This window comes from Aythya marila (genome assembly GCF_965140915.1).
Source record: "Aythya marila genome assembly, chromosome: 21".
Classification (NCBI taxonomy): domain Eukaryota; kingdom Metazoa; phylum Chordata; class Aves; order Anseriformes; family Anatidae; genus Aythya; species Aythya marila.
In genome coordinates this window covers 1,364,822-1,388,764 of record NC_139062.1, presented here as the reverse complement: position 1 = coordinate 1,388,764, position 23,943 = coordinate 1,364,822, and the positions used below count along the sequence as shown (strand labels likewise).

The following is a 23,943-nucleotide window of genomic DNA, read 5'->3' as shown; positions in this document are numbered from 1 at the left end:
ATGATTTAGCAGTAGTATTAGGAGAACATTTTCGGTACAATACAAGCAAGACTTTGGTTACCAGGTGTTGTAATTCAGACATGTTTTTATTGTGTTACAAAAAAAAAAAAAAAAGGAACCACAGCTATAAAAATAACACGTTTTCCAAAGATAACATTACAAAAATTACCACTCGTAACATGTTCGGAGTGTATCAGTTAATACTGCTGAAGAAGCCTTAGTTAACTTTGAAGACATGACTGATTGTTTCCAAACCTTTAAAGCATTAAAGTGCTTTAATCAGCTGTTGCTTCAGGACACGTTCACATTTCAGTGAGACCAAAGTGGGGTCAGGATCCCCCTGGGTGTAGTGTACGGGGGCGCAGGGCTTGGAAGAGGTGCGCGCATCCCTGCCGCTCCCGGGGCAGCAGCACGGGGCCGGGTGGGATGGGGGAGAGGTGGCAGCCCCCTGCCCTGGGCACCCAGAGGAAGGTGGCAGAGGGATAGCAGGGATGCTGTTGCTGCACTGACTGGTGCCAGCTCTGGGGCATAGCTGCAGATCTGCCCTCAGTGGTCTCTGGCCCAGGGACAGGGCAGGGGATGAGACACAGCAGCGGGAAGGTGCCGGGCAGCAGCGTTCCCACCTGGGCTCCCCAGCGCTGCCCGAGCTCGTTGTCTTCCCTCCCTCTGTGCATCCCGAACCTCAGCCTCGGTGCTGTGCCTCGTGGGGACCTGTCGGGAGATCTCACCTCTCAAAACGTCCAGCACCAGCTTGCTAGTAAGAGGAGGGAGGGAAGGGAGCGCATTCGCTCCCGTCGTTGCTTTCTGCGGAGCTTTTTTCAGCCTGAATCAACAGACAAATTATGTATGCCTGGAAAGAAATGACCAGAAACAGCAAAGAGAACTGGAAAGACCTCACGTGGTTGCTTAGTCCATCTCCTTGCTCCAAGGTAGGATCAAATTTACACCTACCTCATTAATCTGCCTCCAAACTCCCCCTACGGTGCGGGGTAATTGTGCAGAGCTCTGCCTTCTGAGGGGAATTCACAGGCCTGCCCCCTCTGCAATTGTGTGATAGATATTCAGAGGAGGGAAAAAACACATCTGAATTCTGAATAGATAAGGCTTGAGACATGATTTTCTGCATGTTTACATGCTAGAACATGAAATTAATTTACTTGACACCGTATTGTTTCAGGAGTAAGTATCAATTTTTATAGCTTACATGAAAATAAATCTTTTCTTATCCTTGCGGCACAATGAGTATACTGTATGTACACTTTGTTCTGTTTATATACACAAATATTTAAGTACATGAACACATCTGGAAGTGACAAACGGGTTGGTTCCTGCTCTACAAGGAGCTGAATGAAACAGATGCTTTTTGGCAGTCCATCAGGAAAGCAGATTTTGATGCTTTGTATCATCAGTCAATGGCAGATACTTTTACAGAAAATGGAGCAGGTAAGGGCTAAATCAATTCTTACCATGATAAAGAACCCGTTGGTTTTTGACGCCACTGAGAACACAGAAGAGGGATAAGTCAGAAGGCAAGGCCAGTCTCACTAACAGAAAATGTGCTATCTCTAGGCTGCATCTGTTTGATGCAAGGATCTTCCAGTAAAATACAAAATAGTGTCGTGAGCCAGCAGGTGACTCCTCTGCCACGTGCAGTCAGTCTGTCCTCCATTTCATGAGTTGTCTCAGCCGCCCTCTTCTCCCTCGGTCCTCTGACAGACCCGCTGGGATTTCCTCTCTGGGAAAGGTCCCTAGAGAACGGATCAGGGCCGTGCCTTCTCTCATGGCTTAGAGTTCCCATCTGTCCAGCAAAATTACACAGACGCTCACGGCCGAAAGTGTTCTCCCATTTTTCATATGGGGTTTGGTTCCCCCCCACCTGTTCCTTTAACTCCGTGTCCGGTCTCCTACTGCCGCCCCCCGGAGACCCTCAGTTGATCTCTCCCTCCGTGAATTCCTCTTTTATGGACTGTTTGCGGGACTTGCAGTCTGGGAGGTCAAAGCCAAAGTCCGCCCACTCGTCGGCGCCGCCGCGGTTGGGGATGGTGATGGTGTGGCGCACGCGGAAGTGCACGGCCTCCATCACGCGCTGCCGCTGCAGCTCGCCGGAGCTGCCGATGGAGATGGTGGAGGCGTTGCTGCTGGAGCGGATGAGCTGCTGGGCCCCGTAGTCGTGGCTCTGCTTGAGTTCCTGAAGACCTCTCCAGATGATCATCCTGTACTGCTCCGGGATCTTCAGTGCTCCGAGATCCTGGAAGAACAAGGATTCTGAAGCGCGTCCCGCGGGAGGCAGAGGTGCGAGCACTGCCGGGAAGGAGCCCCGGGACCACAGCTCGTGGCTCACAGGGGACGTGGCCACCAGGACCGAGCACGAGGTCCTGGTCCTGGCCCTCCCTATGCCACAGCACTGAGCCCAGGGGTGCTTCTACCAGGGGCGGCATCTCACTTGTAACCGTCTGCCAGCTGACCACTCACATTTTTTTGCTAACTTTCTGTTATATCTGAGTATCTTTGTATTTGGGGACAAGGGGGTGGTGCTGTAAGTTCACTGTTTCACATCAAGTTACAGTGACAATGGGAGGAACCCCCCTGGATGGAGGTGGCAGAGCAGCACGTGGAGCAGCACGTTGTCTGCTCGCGGGGCGAGGACCCAGCAGCCTGGCTGCCCATCCCCACGTCTCCTCGGGTCCCAGACCAGGAGGCTGGGGTGGCGTCAGGCAGCCACCGCATGTGGGCTTCGGTGGCTCTGTGGGATTTGGTGTATTCCCTGAAAACCCCTGCTGGGGGCTGGGCTGGGCCCCTCCTGTGTCATATCTGCCTCTGATGCAGGCAGCAGGGGGCTTTAACAGGCGTTACAGGCTGTGGGCGTAATGCTGAGAGTTCGATCTTACAGCAACGGGGGCTGCACCACCACAAATCTCCCGGTAGTGGAGAGCTGCCAGAGCGCCGCGTTAATGCCAAACACAGAGACCCGTGTGAATGTTAACTGGAGAGGACAGCGAGTATGCAATTAGTAATTACACAAGGCAACTTGGACAGACAGCTCAGCAACCTGATACCAAGTTTTGGCCATACCAAACGTTTCCTTTGACAGCTCACAGGTAATAACAGCGTTAGTTCAGAGAATGGTCCAAAACCAGGCTAGGATTATGCAACTGGCCCCAGCTACCAATGAAAAATCATTGTGTCTTCAGCAGCTGCAGCACCAAAATGTGGTCCCTTACTGCACTGTAGCTGCTGGGTGGAAGATTACTACTACAAACAAACCACTTGGGGGCAAAACGGTATCAGGGCAGAAGCTTTGCCTTGGCCAGAATACTGGAAAGGATTTACAGGGCTCACTATGGCTCCACGGGTTTAAGTATTTTCTTCTCATTACCCTGACGGATGGGGAAGTCCCTGCCTAGACACTGTCCTAGGCTCAGCAGCCTCGGTATCATCACCCAGAGGCTGTGCTTTAGCCAAGAACTGCAGGAGCCAGCTCCTCTCCTCCCAGCAGCGGAGGGCTGACACACAGAGCAGGTGCAGCTAACACAGGTCTCCCTCTTTTCATTCCAGCTCTTGCCTGACCTGTGCTATTTCATTCCAAGGCTGAAACAATTGTTCCCACAATACAGCTACCCTGCATTTGACTCCCTTCTTCACCTGCTTTTGTCTTATGTGTTAACAGGGGAAGACTTCAGATCAGATCTTAGGGTCTGATTTAAAACACGTTAAAATCCAATGGAAGTGTTTCTGCTGATTCAGTGGGCTTTGGGTTATTTTGCCGAATACCTCAGCTTTCCTTTCAAAACCTACTTGAGGTCTGGTTTGGGGATTATTTAGCTCTTTTCAGATGTCCCAGAAAGAACAAGTGCACTGAGTTACTGATTTGTTTCTCCCCATTAGCCTGTGAGCTTGTCAGACCTGGTTTCTGACAGTCTGGAAAAAAAAACACCAACAATGGACAGACAATTGTGGTTGCTACCAACAGCTGAACTACTGCTAAAGCTGAAGGACTAGAAGGGATGAATAAATGAAAAACATAAATCATGGGGAGCATAATTCTGTAACAGGTTGGTGCACAGTTTTTCCTTTCCTTTAAAACAGTTTTGTCCTTGCTTTTAAGATCAACAGCTGATAGAAACAAGTGGTAAGAACAGATCTTCCCAAAGCATTTACCTCTATGGATAGGTTCTGCAGATGGTAAATATTCTGTAACCCTTGTGAGGTGAAATAGTCGATGCAGTTTGGACACCCCAATCCTGTTAAAAAACTGCAGAAAAAATTTGGAAAATAAAGTGGCATTAACTTCTCACGAATATAAGCTGTGCTCTCAACCGTCACTGTAGTGGCAAACCGTGTTCAGCTCATTGAAAAGGCAGGAGGAGACTGCAGCGAGCTGCTGCTGCCTCCAGCCCTGGCAACACTTCCAAACCCCTGCAGTACAGATGGGATGTGGGCAAATGAGCATAGGAGGGAACTTGCTTGGGGATGCTCTGAATGCTTGGCCTGACTTTTTTTTTTTTTTTCTCTGGCTGTTGCAGTCTATAAGCATGACCTAAATTTCCATTAACGTCAAAATGAAGAATGGGACTATGTTCATTCTAAATATTACTCTCTTTTTCTTTTTCCCTCTCCTCATCTTCAGAGGCTTCAGCTGAATAACCTACACTGAATAACTGGAGGGAGCTTGAGCTAGTTGAGGAGGGAGAGGGGGGCATGCCTGGTGCAGGGGTGCTGTGCACATAGCGCTGGGCTGTGGCCATGCAACTGGGGACTGGCTGTACAGGCTCCCCAACCCTGGTAGGATGTCTGGTGAAACATCTATGTTCTTTTTAAAGATGAACATTACAAAGTGACTGCAGACCTGTTAATGTATTCCTCATGGAAATAAACCATGTGGACTGAGTTGCAGACATCACTGAGAAGGAAGGGGAAGCTCACAAAGCTACATGGCAGTCTGACATGCAGGAAAAGATTCTTGTTCAGGTGGACTTGATTTTTAATTGACCAAGGATGGATTACCAGAGGTCTATGAGGGCAATAGGCATTTCTAACTAGTAGGTAGCTGGGCTTTGATTTCTGAGATGAGAAGAGTGGACTAATGATTTAATGAGCAGTGATTTCTCAGTTGGAACCAGTGGCCAGTTGACCAGTTGCTAGACAGATCCGAAGGTTAGAGTAAGGGACAACAGCAAGAAACATCAGAGGACAACACAGAACGGGCATCAGATGCCTCTCCTACCTGACGAGGCTGGGATCGGGGTTGTAGGGTGGAGGAGGGGTGCAGTGTGATCCCGAGACCATGGACTGGGACGAGTGGCCCCCGTTCATTTCTCCGTTGGGTTGCATGGGGTGGCTGTTTAGCATTCCGGGTCCTAGGCAGCAGCCATGTCAACGCAACAGACAGATCGATTAGACGTAACCCACGCACTTAGAACAGCCCTGTCCTCCTCGAGGAGCCTGCTGCCTGCTGGGCAGGCAGGGCCTCCACGAGCGGGGAGCGCCGTCTCTCCGTCGCGCCTCGCAGCTGCTGGCCCCGCAGCTCGGGGCACGGGGGGGACCTTACCCATGGGCCCCAGGCTGGGCGCCGAGCTGGAGCTGTGCTGCGGGGGCTGCCCCACCAGCTGGTTGACGGAGGGCAGCTTGTTGATTCCTCCTCCGTGGACTTTGTTCATAGGGGAGAGGACAGGACCGTAGGACGAAGGCGTCTGCAGCTGGCTCCTGCTCGGGAAAAAGAAGGCAGGGGTGAGCGTCCAGCAGGGAGGCGAGGAGGCAGCCGGCCTCGCCCCAGACCTCCCTGCGGGCTGACCAGGCTTTCTGTGATGGTTTGGGGGCTGCTCGAGGGCTTCTCCCAGCCTCACGGCCGAGCCAGGGCAGCCCCACAGCCTCCCTGCGCCGTGCTGCCCACTGCGGAGCCGTGCTGGCACTTACTGCCTCTGCAAGAGCTGCTGCTGCTGCTGCCGGTAGGAGTCCACCAGCTGCTGTGGGACCAGCTCCACCAGCTCCAGGCTCTCCTTTATCTTCATCAGGATCTCGAAGTTCTCCCGGCCCCGCACCTGGAGAACGGAACAAGCCCAGGTCTAACCTGGCCACCTTTCTTGTGGACCCTTTTTCCACCCAGCCACGCAGACACAGTGTTGCCGCAACCAGGGACTACTCAGGGGCCCACGACTCTCACACGCAGGCATTTACAGATGCTCATGTCCTCAGCTCTCTCTGCTTAACCCCCCGTGCTGGCACGTGGCAGACCTGCAGCCCCATCCTTCCTGCGACTGCATCCCGAAGGGGTTTCCCTCAGAGGCAGCTGCTCCCCACTGCGGCTCCCCGACACTTACAGGCACGTAATACATCTCCTCCTCCCCGTGTCTCCGTTTCTTAATGCCCGTCCCCAGTGCTGGGATCCCCTGGGGGCTCTGTTTGAATGCTGGAAAAGAAAGAGGAGGAAAAATGTTAGTGGAAAATGAAAGTGAGGTCTGGCTGGGGGAACAGCTCTGTCCTCCAGGCACACGGTGGGGTTGTGCAGCCCGCAGCCATGGGGCAGGAGCAGAGCAATGTCCTGCAGTGCTTGCAAGCCTTCACTGAGAAGAGTGAAATAACCACTTCTGAGAGAATTAGCTTGACACATGCCAAATGTGTGCTCTCATTTGGGGCTTGTGGCTTTAGGATATTTTTGTGTGTGTTTTTGATGAAATTTCCCCTTTTCCCTCCTTTCCATTCTCCTGGACATTTGTAGGCTGTCCTTGGGAGAGCAAACACAGCTGAAAACACCTTGGTTCCCTGCAGCATTTAGGCTCAAGCCATGCAAGGTGCTTGCTGTTTACCTGTGTTCTGTTGTTGAAGACATCTCTTTAAAAGACTAATAGCAAAGAAAAGATATATCTGGACAGGAAAGCTCTGCACTGATGTCATTGCACTCTGGTGGTAAGAGGGAATAGGTCCTACTTCTGGGATTTGAAAATTAGTTGAGAAGGATCAAAGCATCATGCCCCAATGCAGGTTTGGGCCAGAACTTCTGGAGCACGGTGATTTTGGTTGTAACGGTAAAGGTGCTAAGGCAGAAGCATCTGCAGCTCTCAGAAGCATCTAGGAGCTTGGGACTATGACAGAGCAGAGCCCTGAGCCACCCTCCCCGTCCCAAAAAGGGGACTCACTGCGTTTGTTGGCGTTGCCGTTTTTAGCTGCGCTCTCATTCAGGGCTTGCTGCTCTCGGTAATGATCTTCATCAGCTTTCCGGTCCCTGCCCGGACAGGCACAGATCCGTCCCTCAAACGACCTCCTTCCTAGGACCTGGCCGCTGGGAGGAGAGAGAACCCAAGAGGAAGGCTTCAGCTCCACGGGGAGAAACCAGCACGGTGCTGGGTCCCTCCCTGCCACCCACCCTCTTCCTAGCTGGCAGAAAGCAGCCTCTCCCCCCACGGCAGCAGGGACAGTGCAGGGACAGCCACTTACTCTCTCATCTCCAGGGTGATGATGATGAGGATGGGTCTCCTGTTCATTCCTCCCACGCAGCTGCTGTTGCACATGAAGTTGTACAGGATGGTGGTGAACTCGGTGCCCACCTGCCCGGGAGAGGGGAGCGGACACTGAGCAGGGAGCTGGGGGCAGCCCTCCGGGCAGGGCTGTGCCCCCAGAGCCTTTGCAGGGCGAGCAGAGGAGCCCTTGGGGTGCTACTTGGGTTCAGCCCTCGGCACAGGGACCATCCCCAGGGTCAGCGGGGTACCTGCGGGGGCTCGTAGGGCACCATCACGCTCTGCCGTCCCGTCACGGGGTCGTCCACGTACTGGGAGAGGTTGTTGCCCTCCACCCGGATGAGATGGCTGGCTGGGGCTGACTGGCCTGCAAGGCAAGTGCTGGAGTCAGAGGAACCGTGTGAGAGCTGCAGCAACACCCAAGACCCAGTGGCCCCCATCCTGGTGTGGAAACACAGCAAACAAGCCCGGACTGGGGGGTTTATGCTGGTCCCAGTTACCCAGCTCCCAGTTACCCAGGTCCCGGGGCCCGGCGATGCCGTGTGGCTGCTCGGTTTTGGGGCCTGCCGGCCAGGGCTGGGGCTGCTCCCCACAGGGGTGATGCCAGCGCTCACCATCGTTGAAGTCTCGGCCCAGCTCGTGGTTGGGGCAGCGTTTCACCACCTCCGTGACATGCTCGGCCTTCTTGTAGACGGGCATGGCCCGGATGATGGTGCCCGGGGGCGGCGGGGTGGACACCTTGATCTGGATGGGGCATGTCTTGGCGATCTGACAGTAGAGTTTCTTCAGCAGGGGGGAGTACTGGAAAAGAAGAGAGAGATGTGTCTGCAGAGCCTGGGAGCAGGGAAGGGAGAACACAAACGTGTAATAAGGACAGCGGGATCCCTGCTGGACCCCTCGTGTGAGGGCTGCTGTGTGCTTGGGACCCGTGTCCCTGCCCGAGGGCTTGAGCTCGGCCAGCCCTGCCCACAGAGGCTGAGCCTGCCCCAGCCACCCCCCGCCTAAACCCCATGTTTGTTCTTCAGCTGCTGGCTTCTCACTGAACAGGACTGGGAATTCCCAGCCTGCGAGGGAGCTGGAAGCTCCCCTGGTGTTCTCGGCAGGAGGAGGGGTGCTGCCAGCAGTCACATTTTCAGCAGGAGAAGGAAGCACAGCAGGCTTTCCCAGCCACAAGTACCACGAGCACAGGTCACATCCTCTCCAACAACCTCTGTATGGACCAGCTCTGCTTCAAACAGGCACGCGGGATGCACTGAGCCCTGAAGGAGCTGCCCTCAGCACTGCTTTCCCCGTTATCATGCCCATCCACCAGCTCAACCATGAAACGTGCAGGCCAGAGGCACCGTGAGCTCTGCTGCGCTGGTAACCGCAGTGCGCACGGCTGTCCTCCCTCCTTTTTGGTGAGTGGAACTGCATTAACTCTGCACTGGGCAGTTTGCCTCTAGCCCTAAAGGACTGCTTCCATGGGGTAAAGCTGTTAGGGTGTAAATCCAGCTAGGCACCAGCATGGGCAGAGCTGCAGCACCTCGCCCCGTGCCCAGGCAGCCCAGCCGCAGCCCTTCGGATCCAGCCACCGTCTGCTGCTGAATGCTCTGAGTGAACCGCCAACGTGGCAGCAGCCCAGAAAATTAAAATAATGGCTTGTTACAAAACCAATTACTGCCTATTGTATCGTAACCACTCCGGGGGTGCTGTGCCAGAGCAAAGATTCCCTTCGTGCCGGGGGAGGAACCGCGGCGGCGCTGCCCGTGCTGCTGGGACGCCGCGCAGCAGGTCCCTGCCCTGCAGTCGTGCATCCCCCGTGCGTGTCGGGGAGAGGCCACAGGACCTCGTGTGGAAGCTGTCTCGGCAGTAACTTCTTGCTCAGTACTTTTTTTCTCCCTAGAAATACACAGCTTTAATGCACACACACCACCAACTGCTTGATGCAGCGCGGGGCCTTCTAGGGAGGGTTTCCCAGCCGGCTGAGGAACCCATGCTTACCATTGCATAACAGAATTACAGCTAATTATGCAAGACCTCTGCGTTTGATTATGTCTAGCAAGTGCAATGCTGAATAGGGTTTCTCCTGACCATGACTCAGTTCTTCACTTGTGGTGGTAGCAGCAGCTCAGCCAGGGCCAGCAGCAGGGGAGGATGCTGGGCAGCAGCTGGGGCTCACCCCTGGAGTGGTGTGTTCATAGAAAACGGGCTGTAAGCACCAAAACACTCACTGTGCAGACACAACAGGGGTTGTCTGATCACCAGCAAGGGACAAACTCCTCTTGCAAAGGCAGTGATTGTCCCCACACGGTGCAGCCCCATCTCACCCTGGACCGTGGCTGGCACGGGAAGGGGTTACCTGCTGCCCTCCCCGCTCAGATGCGCTGAGTTGTGAGGGCAGAGCCTACAAAAGGCACTGGGGCAGCACCCTAATTCCAAGGGGTTGGCAACGTGTGTGAGAGCTGGGGATGGAGCACAAGAAGAAGCAAGGGAATGCTGCGTTGTGAGCCCAAACCTCCCCAGGGCAGCGGGGGAAGTATCTCTGCTAGTGCTGGAGGAAGCTGGAGAGCACAGGGGGCTCTGAGCCCTTAAAGGTAGGGACAGCCCACAGAGATGGGTCACAACGTGGGTTTGCTCTTTGGTCTGTTGGTGCTTGCCCTGTGCACAGCCCCAGGACACTTCTCAGGGCAGTTTAGGACCCCATGGGGTCGAGTGGTGGTGGCAGTGTGCACTGGGATGGGTGGGAGGGAGCTGCAGGCTGGGCAGGAGAGCAGGGGCAGGGGGTGCACAGCTCATCCCTTGCCTTCCCGTAAATGTGTGTCTGGGGCACACGTGCGAGGAGATGCAGTTCCCTTCCGCCTTGCCAGTGCCATGCTGTTTTCCATCTCCCAAGGAATGTGTTTGCTGTGCGAGAGCCCACCCCTGCTGCACGGAGCGCAGCTAGTTCCTGCACGGCAGGGCATGCCTCTGCTCAGAGGGTTTTATCTCATCCCCACAACACGCGCTCTGTGCCAAGAAAATACCACCGTGCAGAATACTTGTGAGGATGTTAAAGCTTGTCCTGAGCCATCAAAATACAGGTGTGCAAGGGCTAGCAAGGCTCCTGCTGCCAGCGTGGTGCAGCGCTATGGCTGCTGAGCTTTCCCTGTGGCAGGAAACCTGCCCTGAAGCAGGAGCATCGCGGCGCTGCAGCAAGGCTTGCACATGGGGCTGCTGTAGGATGTGAGGGTATCTGATCTGGGGCTCGTTCTGGCAGAAGGGGAGCCAAGATGACAACTCCCGCACAGCAAGCTGCAGGGCACAGGAGACAGAGCAGGAGGATGCTGTGCCTGCTGGAGGCTGTCAGTGATGTGGAGATGTGACAAAGCTGAGCCTGGCAGCAAGAATTAACCTGGAGTATCTGGAGCATACAGCCTTGCCAGCAGGCTGATGCTCAGTAACACTGCCTTTCACCAAAATCCCTACATTTTCCTTGGGTTCCAGCTAACTCTGACTATACAGTGACTCCGGGGTCAGATCAGCTCCCTGTGCACCACCAGGGACTGTGCTGAGATGGAGAACGCAGCCCCCCTGCAGCACCACGGATCCCATCTCTGCATGGAAGAGAAGCCTGAGCCCACGTAACCTGCTCTCACGGGTGCACTCAGGATTCAGCACTCCCATTTTGAGGAGACAACATGGCAAAACAAGGGTTATTTGGAGGGGGCTCTTCCTTGCCAGGTGTTAAAATACTGACAACTCCTGTCAAAGGATCCTTTCATGTAGACATTCCCGGGCAGCCCTCAACATGCCTGGGAAATAAAACTGCTCTGGAGGAGCAGAGGTGCATTATGGCAAGCTCTTTGGTAACAAATTCTCTCATTATACCATGTTATGACATGGATAAATCTCTGTTAAATAGCACAGCGATTGCCCCGCAGGGAGAAAGGCTGCCGCTCAACACAGGCATGCCTCCGCTGATAACCTTATCGTGTCTTAACAGCTCCAGGATTGCCTTCAAAGATCCTTCAACAATAACAAACCCTTCTTTTAAGGAACTCCGTGCCGATAACTCTGGGCAAGAAGGATCAGGGCCGCGTCCCGTGAGCCTGTGCCCACAGCGCGGGCTGAGCACGGCAGCACGTGGGCCCCCTGCACACCCTGCAGCTGCTGGAGCAAAGCGCTCCCCGTCCTGCAGCCCCAGCTTGTGCATGGCCACCACGGGAACGAGCATCTCATTTCACTGTGTGTTTACAACCCAGAGACCCCACATCCCCAGAGTATGCTTCCAGCCTTATTTTCCATCCCCAGCTGTATTTTCAGCCAAGAAGAGTGATGTGTGCTCTCCCTAAGGGACAGCAAAATGCATGTCCTGTTCAGGCTCCAAGCAGAGAGGCAAACAGGTGCCTCTGCTCCTCTCTGGTAATCTGTAGTTGCTGATTTATCACCAATAATGCAGCACAGGTGATTTATGTGCAGGCTGGTGCTTTGAGTTGCTGGTGCTTTATGAGCTGCAGCTGAAGTGCGTACACCTGGCTCGCAGAGTGGTGCTGAGCCTTCCTCAAGCACAAAACAGGGTGGCTGCAAAGCGAAAAGCAGAACCTGGGAGACCGAAATCCCAGCACTTATCGCATGGACTGGTGCTGTCACCTCAATGCTTCAGTCTTCTTTTTGCCATGGCCACTTCTCTGCCACCTGGGCTAAGGGCAAGCCTCTGGCTGCTCACTCGTGTCCTGCCTGTTTGTGCACGGCTTTGCAAGCCGGCAGCAGCCGCGACTTCTGCTCTCATCCATGCGTAAAAAGCTCCCGTTGCTGTCCCAGGCCGGGCTGCACCCCCAGGAGCAGAGGTTCATGCGCTGGCGGGGGAGCGTGCTGCGGAAACTCCTTGGCCCCTGGCCAGAGGAGCTGTCCCTGGTATGTGGGAAGTGAGCGCAGCCGGGGCTGTGTCTGCGCAGCGGTGTCGGAGCCTCAGCTGGGAGCAGCTCCCCGGGATGCCCGAGTGCAGTCCCCAGCATCAGCAGCACTGCTGCAGCAAGGCTGAAAGGTGTCAGCCCTAAGACTTCTTCCACACCTACACAAGTTTGAGTCTGTTCTGCCTCTGGGCACCTCCTTCCTGTGCCTCCCGTTCTCGGTCTGTGCATTGGACCGTCGGTTTTGTTCTTCCAGCTCTCGTTGTGCCATCTCTGCACGTCGGGCTGCCTGTTACCGTACGTCTGTGGAGCACAACAGGTTCACCTCGGTGTGGCTGGAGGCTGACAGCACGGTGCAAACAGGAGCAGCCTGCCCTACGCTTCCATAAACCTGCAGAACGTACGTGCCCGTTTTCTCCCTACAGTCACAGGGCTCTTAATGTCATCATACCCTGGTTTGCTGCAGCAAAAATACAACGGCACCTTTAGCTGCTCCTTCCCTGCCACTGTAAAGTCCTGTAGTGCAAGTCCAGAGCAGTAAGAACAAATGGAGAAGCACAATCATTAAATGCTAGCCGTTTATCAGCATGAGCCTCTGTTTTCCAAGGGACTTGCTATCCCAAAGGGTCTCTGGATGGGACTTGTTTCACCTTTGTGTTTGAAACAGGTACTTGGGTGAGACTGAGACCCTGCTGTACCCACGCTGAACACAACGGGACACAAACACGCCGGAGTGATGAAGCTCCATGGTGTAATCGGCCCCTGTGGAGACCCCTCGGTTCTCCTTTCCAGCAGTTATCTCAGTGTCATTGCTGCTGCATCCAAGGAAATGGTTTGTGCACTACGAGGTTCAAGGGACCTCATGCCCTAGAGAAATTCAGGGAGATTAATGCGGTGGCTGCTGTGAAACAGAACTGAATTAAGTCTTCAGATTCCTGTCCTTTCACCCCCTGCAGACATCCCAGACCTGCTCTGGAAGAGGCCAGTGTCCTGCTTGGACCTGCAGCCACCACGCAGGATGCAGGAGGTGGCAGAGGTGTGTTTCCCTGTGTATGCTAAGAGCCTCGCTCAAGAAATAGCCTGAACCTTCTGCGTGGAGAGACCTAGCAGAGAAGTCCATCTGCTGCACTCCTCCCAGGGCAGCAGAACCGCTAGGAGGATGTGTCCCAACAGATTCGGAGCTGATAAAATCTTATTTATCTTCAACTGTTGACACCGAAGCGTCTAGACTTGCCTGCTTCGGGAGGGCTGCAGCCAAGTCCTCCTTTCTCTCTTGAAGGAAATGATTTGCTCAACAATTACTTTTTCCACAAATCCTCCCCCCCTCCTCCCTACCAGCCTTCTCCTCCTCCTCCTTTACATTCCAGTCTCCTCATTAGCTCTACTCAAGACGTGTCCAGGACTGCAGTCAATGGATCCCAATAAAGCCACTAGCCTGGCAAGAGAGAGAGAAGAAAAGTGCTGCCTCCGGCTGCTAATTTCCTTGCACTCCCGAGCAAGCAGCTGCGGAGCTGCATCCTGGGACAGGTTTGGACAGATCGCAGTGGAGAGGTGATAATAATGTGTCTGTCATCTTCCCCAGACATGTAGCATCTTGCAAACCGCAAATACCGTTAACCGGCTCGGACGAATCTGTTACGACAGATCCTGGAAGACATGCCGACTGCAGAGCTTATTTTTCCCTTTCTAATTTTTTTTTTTTTTAATAACCATTTTTTAATCACTAGCCTGTACAACTTCTCACTGAGTTGGAAATTCCTCCTGGAGTGACCTTGCTGCTCGTTTGCTATGAGCTGGGGTTCACAGATGCCCAGAGCATCACCGGTGCTGAAGAGAAAAGCCCCCACTGGTGCCGGACACATCGGGCACCCCCAAAGGACCCCTCTCCCTTCCTTCCCTGGTGCCTACATCCCTAAAATAACTGCCAGCCAGGCTTGCTGCCTTTCTTAGTCACTGCCTTGGCAGCCAGCGCTGGCACACCAGGGGATTTTTTTAATCATTTCTGGTAAGTCTGCCTCCCCTACGCATCTGGGTGCTTGGGTCCTCTGACCAAGCCTGCACTGGTGCTCAGCAGCGTCCAAAAAGGAAACCAGAAATCTACCAGCTCGGTTATTTCACGCTGCATTATGAAGACTGGACATCGGAGAGCCAGGGAGGAAGGGAAGCCCATCTCCTGCAGGGTCTGGTGCTGGCTCCTCTGGGCACACACACAAGGGAGCAGCCCAGGACCTGCTGCGGTGCCCAGCACGGCATCTCCCCCTCCAGGCAGCCAGCCCGAGAAGGTGCCTGGACAGAGAGGACCCTGAGCAGCCTCGCAGGTGCAGCCGTTGGGTACGGGCTCTTTGCAGAGCTCCACGGGTCCCCACCAGCTGTGCTCGAGGTGGCACGGCTGGCCGGGAGGTGTCCTCCACCCCTGGGCTCCTGGCAGACCAGGAGGGAGCTGGCCAAAGCCACTGCTGCTGCTTCATCACGGCACGTCCCCGTCCCCTCTCCCTTCCCAGCCGTCCCCGTGGGACCGTGCTACCTTCCTGCTGGAGAGGCAGCTGCCAGCGAGTCGTTCCCTTGACCCGTGCATACCATACACGTTCGAGATAGTGGGGCTGATAGTGTGATCATGTTGGAACATCGCACACCAAATTCCTTCGCCTTTTTTTTTCTTAATTCCATTGTGTCTGGGGCTCCTGGAGCCTCATCCACGCCCTGCAAAAGCTCATGGAAAGCCTCCAGTGGGCTGGCTTCAATGGCTTTGGAGCAGGCTGATGCTGAGGTTGCTTTCCTATTTCTGGAATGCCAAAATACCCGTGCTCTTCTGCCCAACCACTCACGTAAAAACAAAGATGTTTATGGCTCAGATGGAGAGCACCGAGCTACGCCTGCCCTTGTTCATTTTTAGGCTACTGCTGTTGTATGGAGACCTCTCAGAAATGCGGTAAGCTGCTGGAGTTTGAAGCATTTAATACAGATCCTCCTGAAGATCTCCCCCTCCTCTTTACACCTGCCTATCTCAACGTACTTCAGAGAGCAGCCAGCAAGGAGAACCTCCCTCCAACGGCACCAGTTGTTTCCATCCTCCCCATTCAGCTACATCGGAGGAACCATTTCAGCTCCCCGTCTCCCAGTGCAGTATTGATGGAACCACCAGAACGGGGCCGGCCGAGCACAGGATGCTGGCTGGATTGCTTTGAGTAGCTGCTCAATGACATCCCCAGTGCCAGGGCTTCCTCCCCTTGCCTCTGACCCTCTCCAGCCTTGGAGTATTTCCACCCCCGGCTGTTGGTGCCCCAGAGCAGCAGGCACGGTGCTGTACGTGGCCTGGGCACCACCGTGCACGCTCACTGGGGTTAGGGGTGTCCCATTCCCTGCGTAGTGTTGGGCTCATCCCCTCCTGCAGCAGAAGCCCCAGCTGCCAGCACCGAGGCCTTGCCCCTTTGCAGCCAGGCCACGGGAGGCCAAAGACCCCATTAACGCTTCTGCGAGCGCTTTAAAGGGGAGGGCGCGCGGCTCCACCTCGAACCAGACTTGAGAAAAATACTAATTATCTATCAGTTACCAGCTGGCCGGCGTGGCGAGGGGCTGCCTGCGAGAAAACAGCCAAGATCAGCTCGCGGCTCTTGCATGTACGGGCAGCTCCGGGGAACCGAGAGCCCTGATAGCTTCCAACAAACAGGCAGGCTGCCGGCGTGCCTCGTCTTGCACAGCCCCAGCTCCCCGTCCTCCTCCCAGCCCCATCGGCACAGCCTGCTGGAGGGGGGCTTCAAAAACCTTATTTTCAGCATCTGCTCTTCGCTCTCTGCTGATAAGAGGCCATTAAAAATGAAAACGAAGGCGGCGGCAGCCTCGAGGGCTTCGTAGGGAACAGGCTAGCACAGTGACTTCGGTTCAGAGGTTGGTGAGATTCCCAAAAGTGGTCAGGGCCAGCACGGGGACTCAGGACCCCCTGCCCACCGGCTGCCTGGCATCCTTTTGCAAAAACAGAGCTGTTTGTGGCAAATGTGGGCCCCAAATTCATGCTCAAAGTCTTCAGCTCTATCCATCTGTCCGTTTCATAAATTAACAAATTCACCTTTTTAAGGTTAGAAAGAACAAATTTTGATCCTCTGGTTGGATTTCCTGCACTGCTTGCCTAAGCCCCATGCCTACTCATCCTGGATGGAGCCAACAATATCTGCTTGAAGTAGAGCTTATCTCTCAGAAGATATGTAGACTCTTAATTTAAATACTGCACGAGTTGGAGAATCCACCACATTCCTTGGTAAATTGTTCCTATGGTTAATTATCCTCACTGCTAAAAAATTTCCACCGTGTTTCTAGTCTGAATTTGCCTGGCTTCAGCTTCCAAGCACTGGATCTCATTATGTCTCTCTCTGTTAGATTAAAGAGCTGTCTGCTATCAGAAACCATCTCCTGTGCAGGCACTTGCAGACTGCGATCAAGCCACCCTTACTCTTCTCTGGGAGACCTTTCATGCCGTATGGTATCTTCCTACAAGGCATCTGTTCCAAATCTTTCATCTTCTTTGGATCTCCCTCCCAAACCGTTTCTATTTTGTCAACAGGCTGTCGGAGGTGTGGACACGAGCTGCACACGCTGCGGCCGTGGTCTTGGCGGTGCCGTGGTTGGAGGCAGCCCCAATCGTGGTGGGTGACCCCGTCCTGCCCAGACCACCCGCGGCGTGGAGAGCTCGTGTCCACGTGGATTCTCATCCAGGAGCCCTAGGCTCTTAGGATTCTCCCTTCCTAAATGTGGGATCCACGTTCACCTCGGTTTTGTCTCACCTGTTTGCCGTTGCTTGCTTGAGCTGCACATACAGGTCTCCAAGCCTAGGGGTAACTGCGTGGTAGGGCTCCATGGGATCTCAGAATATGGGATGTGGTTCCCTGCCACGTTCCCTTTTCCAGCTGTGACCTATCCGTCGGTTTGAACTGTGCTATCCGAGGATGGGTAACTGTACGTGTCCCAGAGGAGTGTCCTCCAGAGGGATTCAGGCTAAACCCTTCAAAAATAGGAGCCTGTTAGGCTCCATGCTATGATTGTATCAAAAAACTGTGTCAAATCTTTTGATAATGCTGTTTGCGCTGAATTACTTGGGTTGGCATTGCCTGTGCACCGCCAGCTCTTTGTTGGCTGGATTCTCAATGATTCAGCCCAATACTGCAAGAGGCTCTGGAGCTGCTGGTCTGATGAAGCCTTGCTCTCGTGGTGGTTTGCTCCCCGGGGCTCTGAATTGAAGTGGGACAAAGCCGTGCAGGGGAGTTTGTGGCTTGCAGCTTTTAGTGTGCATCATTTGGTGCAGTGAGTCTTAAAATATTCAGAAGCCATGAGGCTTCCTTAGCTACCGATGAAATAGGAAGCGTATTTTACTGCTTTTTCTTTCCATGTGCAAACCATGCACGTCCTTTACCACGCCAGGATTGTTAATTCAGCTACTCCTGGCAAGGACTGGGCCATTACTGAGCTGTGCAGTGTCACTGTCCCTGTTCCTACTGACCATACGTTTTAGCTTTCATTGCCAGGTGCCTGTATTTCCTAACAGCTTTCCCATTTCTTCCTTGCATGCCTCTGTATTCATGTCCACAACTTATGCAGAGAGTCACACTGCATACAAACACTGGTATTTGTACACCGACTGATGGGCAACATACAGGGTATGATGTTTTGCTGAATTCGTCCCTGCTTTTAACCAGGATGGATTTTTCAAGCAGTTTTAATGCAGATTATGAGCTGAGAGGGAAGAAGGAAGCAGCCCTCTTCCAGCACAAGGAACACGAGTGGGAGCAAATCTGCCTGTCAGCACAGCAGGACCTCGGGCAGGCAGCGCCCTCAGGGAGCCAGACAGCGGTCCTTTGGGGGTCCTGCAGCACCACTGTCTCAAACCAAGCATCCCCCACGCTCTGCTGGGTGCAAGGCACTGCTGGCTTTCCTGCTCGCCACGAGGCTCAGCATTGGTGCAGTGAAAGCTGGGCTGGTGCTCAGAAATGTCAGCTCCTGGCGCTGGCTGGTGAGGCGCATCCTCTGCGGCACATTTGGCTGCCCACAGAGCATCTGCCAAGGATCTCTTGTGTCCCAGGGCTTCCCCGAGGTTATTGTGGCACTGGGTGCTCCGACATCCACAGGAGACCTTAATGCAAAGCCTTGAGATTAAAAGCCCTTCGTGATCAGCACAGCTCCCAGCAGGACACAGCAGCTACAGGATCGCAGGCAGCACAGGGCGATGCTCAGACAGGCTGGGCTACGTTCAACTAGAGTCAAAGACCCTGGTTCCCGACCCCTTCTTGTCTGCAGAGCTCTCCGTGCCCATGACAAGGCTTTGCACAGGAGTTAGCCCTGTGCAGGTGATGCCCAGCGCAGACTTCAGCAGCTGAACCCTGCCGGACCCTCTCCTCCCAGCCCGTCCCAGAAGCAATGGGGCGCTCGCAGGCTGGGGTGCAGCCACCAGCAGGACGTGGTGTCACCGCCGAGGGTGGCTCCAGCGAGGCAGAGGTGCCACCACGGGCTTGCTAACTGCATGGCACCAGCTCAGGAAGCCTCTTGCTGCTCCCTCCTTTGCTGTTTTGGGGACAAGCAGTCAAAAAGATCTTTTTCAGTTTACTCCCTGCAGTTGCAATGTGCCTCATCTGGGACAATGGAAGGGTCTTCCTGCTACACTAAAGACGAGCACGGTGTGTTTTCAGTAGGTGCACTCTCCATATTTTGGTGTGCACAAACCTATCCTGTTGACAGCTCTGCCCAGGGGTACCCTGCAGTGCCCAGCCCGCTGCATGCCCCAGCTGTCTCCCCAGCCTGTCCAGCCAGGGACGGTGGCAGGCAAGCACACGACATTTCCCTGCCTTTTCCCTCCACATCAGGACAGCTGGGCGAGACACACGGCCCTGGTGTGTGGTTTCTGTTCCGATGTTCTGCTTTCCAAACCCACACCAAGGAGCACAACCTTCTCCTTTGGTTCTTTACCCATCACGGCTGGCATCACCCCTAGAGGTTCAGCAGGATGTCCTGGCTCATGGCTGCTCCTCTCCTCTCTCCGGATGCCTCTGTGGTTTTGAGGCATGGGAATACCTTTTTGAACACCTCTCTTCCTGCGCAGCTTTACATTTAAGTGGCAGGACTTATCCCCCAACATGGGTACAAGTGGGATGGAGCCATGTCCTGCCCCAGGGACCTTCCGACCTAACACGTGCATCCTTTAGCAGTAGCTTGCAAGGAAAGACAGTGAAAAAAGTGACGGACCAACCACTCCCAGGAGGGCGAGCTGTATCTAATCCTGGTGCTCATCCCAGCCACGGGTCAGCACAAGTCTGCAGTGAAGCCACAACCTTGGCTGGATTCAAGCAGCAGTTCGCTGACAGCTTGCTGGAGACGTGGCTGCCGCAGCGAGCCGAGCTGTCAGCGCGGTGCTGCACTGCTCTGCCCTGCCAGCCCTGCCTGGGGGGCAGGCAGGGACTCCTCACCCTGACCAGGGGTCCCAACACTGAGTGCAGGCAGCGGTGTCACCATCCCTGCAGCACTGGGGGAGAGCAACACCCAACACCCCGCCACGGGGCTCCTCTTGCCCAGGTCAGCTCCTGGATTCACAGGAGGGATGGACACGGCGCTGCTGAGGCTGCTGCAGGCTGTCCCATCCCACCTCATCCCATCCCATCCCATCCCATCCCATCCCACCCGTATGCTCCATGGGCACAAGTCCCAGCGCTGTGCCAGCACCCACAGGGCAGTGAGCTCGCTGTGTCCCTGCACAAGAGCACCCCAAGACGCTTCCTATTTTCCATGGAAAGGACTTTCTTAGCAATTAAACACATCGGCTCCCAAAAATAAAAGCCATTATCGCACCTTGAGCTGACGCATCGCCCCGATGGGTCCTGCCTGCCTCACCATAACGTCAAGTGACAGCCTCGGAGGAAGCCCGGTTGCTCCCTCCCTGTGTCACTTGTCTCATCTCAGCCTCTCCACTCTGAAATGTTCCCTAAGGAACACAAACGCCCGCCACAGGCATGCCCACGAGGAGCTCTTGCAGGCGTTCAGGTGGCAGTGAGGAGGGCTGAAGGTGCTCACCGCGTGGCAGGGAAACCTCCACGGCAGCAATGCCCGGTAACAGCTGCGGGTGCTGCTCTTACAGCTGCAGACAGCGTTACACAAAACCGGGAGCCGGACTTCATGAACTTTTTTCCACAAAACCAGCTGCCCTGTGCTCAGGGTAATTCTTGATCAGTGCAGAGGAGTCCCCTGCCTGGCTGTGGACATGCGGGAGGACTTTTGGCCCAAAGCTGTGCTTCAGCTCCCAAGTACCAAGGTGCTGAGCCCACACCGCGTGATGCTGTGCAGCCATCCCTTTGTGGTTCCAAATCTAAGCTGTTATTTTGCTGTGACTCCTAGAGATTGAGTTACCCTTCTGACACAGGATGAAAGAGGACTATGCATGAAAAGCAAGAACTTAAGGCACAGCTAAGAACAGCCCCAGCAGATCACAGCGAAGGTCCATCTCACCTCCTGCCTCACCTGACAGCAGTTGCTGGAAAATGCTTTGAGAATTGCCACAAGAACGTGGCAGGCGCTTTTCCCCGTGCATTTTTCCAGCTTTGTGATATTTGTGGACATTTAGCCTCACTTTAGGGGATTCCTGCACCGGTGGTTATATTCAAATCACCGCGTTTAGCAATCCAGTTGGGAAAACAAACGAAAACCGGCTTAAAAGCAAGCCCTGATGTGTCCTGCACGCTTTGCTTCTCAGGGTCACCTGCGCAGGCAGAGCCCCCGTGTTTTAGGCTGTGCACGAGCCAGCGTGCCCCGTGCATCCCGCCACGAAACAGCACCCGGGCACTCACGTGTCTGCGGCGGGCTGGCCGAAAACGCAACCTGGAGCAGCAAGCATCCCTCCAGGGGAGCGAGGAAGACATGCAACTTACTGTCCAGGTGGCCGACTTGGCTGTGCTGGATTGCTGGAAGGTCACCTCGAAGTGGTGGGGACCCGGGTAGTCGGTGTTGGAGGGGATGACGGGAGCCGGGGACATGGCGTCGAAGGTAGAGCTGGGCTGCGAGTAGGGCGAGTGCGTGGGGACATTGGAGGTGTGCTCGGAGCTGTAGGGGCTGGCGGAGGCTGCTCTGCTGCCGATGCTCTGATCCATGCTGTTGTTGAGCAAATTAAACTGGGACTGGAGGAAGGGAAAAGGGGAGGAGGGAGGAAAAAAAAAAAAAAAGACAACACCAGCCAGTTTAGAGACATGGAAACCTCAGCTGCACTTCTTCAGGACTTCGGGTGTCCTGTTACAGCCTCCTTAAAGGGCCAGCATGCGGGGAAGAGGAGCCAGAGGAGCTGTTCTGGGTCCGTGTGGTTTTTAAACAGGTCACCACTTGTGTGAAGGGTGAACCTAATACATGTAAGTCACCCCCTTCTACCAGCCTCATCCCCACTGCAGGCAGCCAGATGCCGAGATCCCCGGATTTGTCGCATTTGTGGCTGCAGATAACTTTTTTTTTTTTTTGTTAGCAGGGGGAACAGGAATGTGTTTTGGGGGTTTTGCTAGGATAGGGGCAATGTCCTACTGCACCGAGGGGGGGGGGAGCGATGATCGCTGCACTACAAACTCTGCTAGGCAAGGACCACAGAAAGGCTCTTTTTGTCCTCAAAGTTCAGCAGGTTCCCAGCACCCCACCAGACCCATCAAGGTTACAGATTTCCAGTAAAGGACTGCTCAGTGCCACACCTCCACGGCAGTAACACCAGCCAAAACCATGCCCTGTAAAGCAGGGCCAGACCTCACGCGGGGCAGGAGGGGACCGAGGGTCCCGCAGCGATGCTGGGAACCACTGGGAGCTGCTGGGAGCCACTGGGCTCCATCTGGGCTGTGGGATGCTGGCTGCCCTGAGAAAAGACCTCGCTCCTGCAGCGGGAAGGAGATGCCCTGTCCCCAGTAGCTGGAGCTTCGTGGTGCTCTGGCAGCCAGCCCCAGCCCCTGGATGCCTCCAGCTGGACCCTGCGAGCAGCTCAGCCTCATCGGGTGGCACTGCCCGCCCGAGCTGGTCGGTACCTAAAACCCCTGAGCAGCCGCCCTGTTTGCCGACAGCTCGTTCCCATCACATTTCTGAAAATCTGACCTGGTTTCCAGACATATTTTCTGCATTCATTCACCTCTCATGCGTGCACACGTGCGCACCATTTCTGGAAGGATTGCCCTGCCATGAATATGAAGAAGGAGCTCTGAATGGTGGTTTGTGTAATTCATTTCCTAGTTGGGGTGTTTGCTTTTAGTGGCTTTCACTGATGCAAGTTTAATTTGGGGAAAACCTCAAACCTACAAGTGCATAGCTGTGATGCGGCACACTGCAAATAAGGTCACAGAGCAAAGGTACCGATTTGCACATCTACTGGCTCTTGTTCCATGCACACCGGGCCAAAACCTGGCTTTTTACTGTTTTTTCTTATTCATCTTCTGAACAATTATCATCAGATATTTCCAGTAAAAAGCTGGCAGCTCTTTTATCTGCAGGTGTAGCCTCAGCAAAGGACATTCTCAAAATTAGAACGGCTAAAGCAGCCTTAACCTTTCATCTGAAAATCAGACCCTTTTTTTTTTCCTTTTTCTGTGGTAGACAGGTAAACTAATATTCAAAAGAGAGAAAAAATCCTAAAGCTAACCGCTTCGCCAAGCAAGTAGAATGTTTTTCCCCCAGATCTGCAATCCCTGAATTGCTCAGGGGCTGCCCCCCAGCTGCTGAGCACCACCGACGGCAGCCCTGGAAGCCAGGAGGCACCAGAAGGCAGCGATATTTGTCAGCCCACCCCTGGCCAGGAGCAGCAGGCTCGGTGATCTGCCTTTTCCCTCGGAAGGCTGCCGGGCTGCGAGGCTCACAGCTTAGGAATCAAGAGACGTGTTTTGACTTGGGATCCAAACCTCACCCAAACGCGTACGATGTATAATGGCTTAAACGCAATCATCCTTCCCCAGGAAAGTTCTCCTGTTGTCTGCATCTCTCGCAAGGTCGTTGGAGTCTGTGACTAACTGGAGGAATGCTGAACAAGATCTGACTTGCTTTTACAAATACAGCCATTTTCTCCCCTAAAAACATGTGCAGAAACCCCTCTATTCCTCCTCGCTGCTCTATAAATAGCCCTGCTAATGATAAACAACGCCCATCCGGGCTTTCCACAATCCCAGAATTTACCTGGAGAAAAATTTACAAGAAACTGCAGCAAAATGGGAATTAAAATTGCCCGTGGAGAGCCGCTGCCACCCAGCCGGGAGCCTGCCCCCCACTGCCGGCTGTCAGCAGGACCCCAGGGACGGGGCAGCCCTGGTGGCACCGCGGCGGGGCTGGGAGGTGTGAGGCACATTGCACAGGAGGAGAAACACAAGAGGAACAAGGATTGTTGATTTTTAGGGGAGCACTGTGAAACCACAGCCCGAATAACCCATGGAAATTGAGACTGAACCGTTTTGTTCTCCTGCAGTGACCGGGACGTGGAAGGACTGCAGGGAACACGCAGAGTGCACACCCTCTGCCCAGCTACGGGCGGATTTTTAGGAATAAACGGAGAGTACCAAGGAGCAAACAAGCCGACGTTTAGCACTGACACTGCACACGCACGGACACAGCCAGACAAAAGCAGGCTGGGTTCGCACCGCCAGGCA

At 54.4% G+C, this 23,943-nt stretch overlaps 1 protein-coding gene across 4 annotated transcripts in view; it reads right to left on the bottom strand.

The window, feature by feature from the left end:
• Positions 1–117: 117 nt before the first annotated feature.
• TP73 (tumor protein p73) overlaps positions 118–23,943 on the bottom strand; it is a 31,548-nt gene continuing 7,722 nt past the window's right edge. The window contains exons 4-14 of one of the 4 annotated variants that reach the window (XM_082776822.1): positions 21,139–21,465; positions 8,066–8,252; positions 7,703–7,818; positions 7,432–7,541; positions 7,134–7,276; positions 6,318–6,406; positions 5,914–6,038; positions 5,549–5,703; positions 5,225–5,357; positions 4,159–4,252; positions 118–2,248 (exon numbers count right to left, since the gene is read on the bottom strand). In XM_082776822.1, coding sequence (XP_082632948.1) covers positions 1,928–2,248; positions 4,159–4,252; positions 5,225–5,357; positions 5,549–5,703; positions 5,914–6,038; positions 6,318–6,406; positions 7,134–7,276; positions 7,432–7,541; positions 7,703–7,818; positions 8,066–8,252; positions 21,139–21,465 — 1,800 coding nt within the window. In that variant the 3' untranslated portion in view covers positions 118–1,927. The remainder of the gene's footprint in view (positions 2,249–4,158; positions 4,253–5,224; positions 5,358–5,548; positions 5,704–5,913; positions 6,039–6,317; positions 6,407–7,133; positions 7,277–7,431; positions 7,542–7,702; positions 7,819–8,065; positions 8,253–21,138; positions 21,466–23,943) is intronic. The other 3 variants (XM_082776823.1, XM_082776824.1, XM_082776825.1) reach the window with 3 other exon arrangements.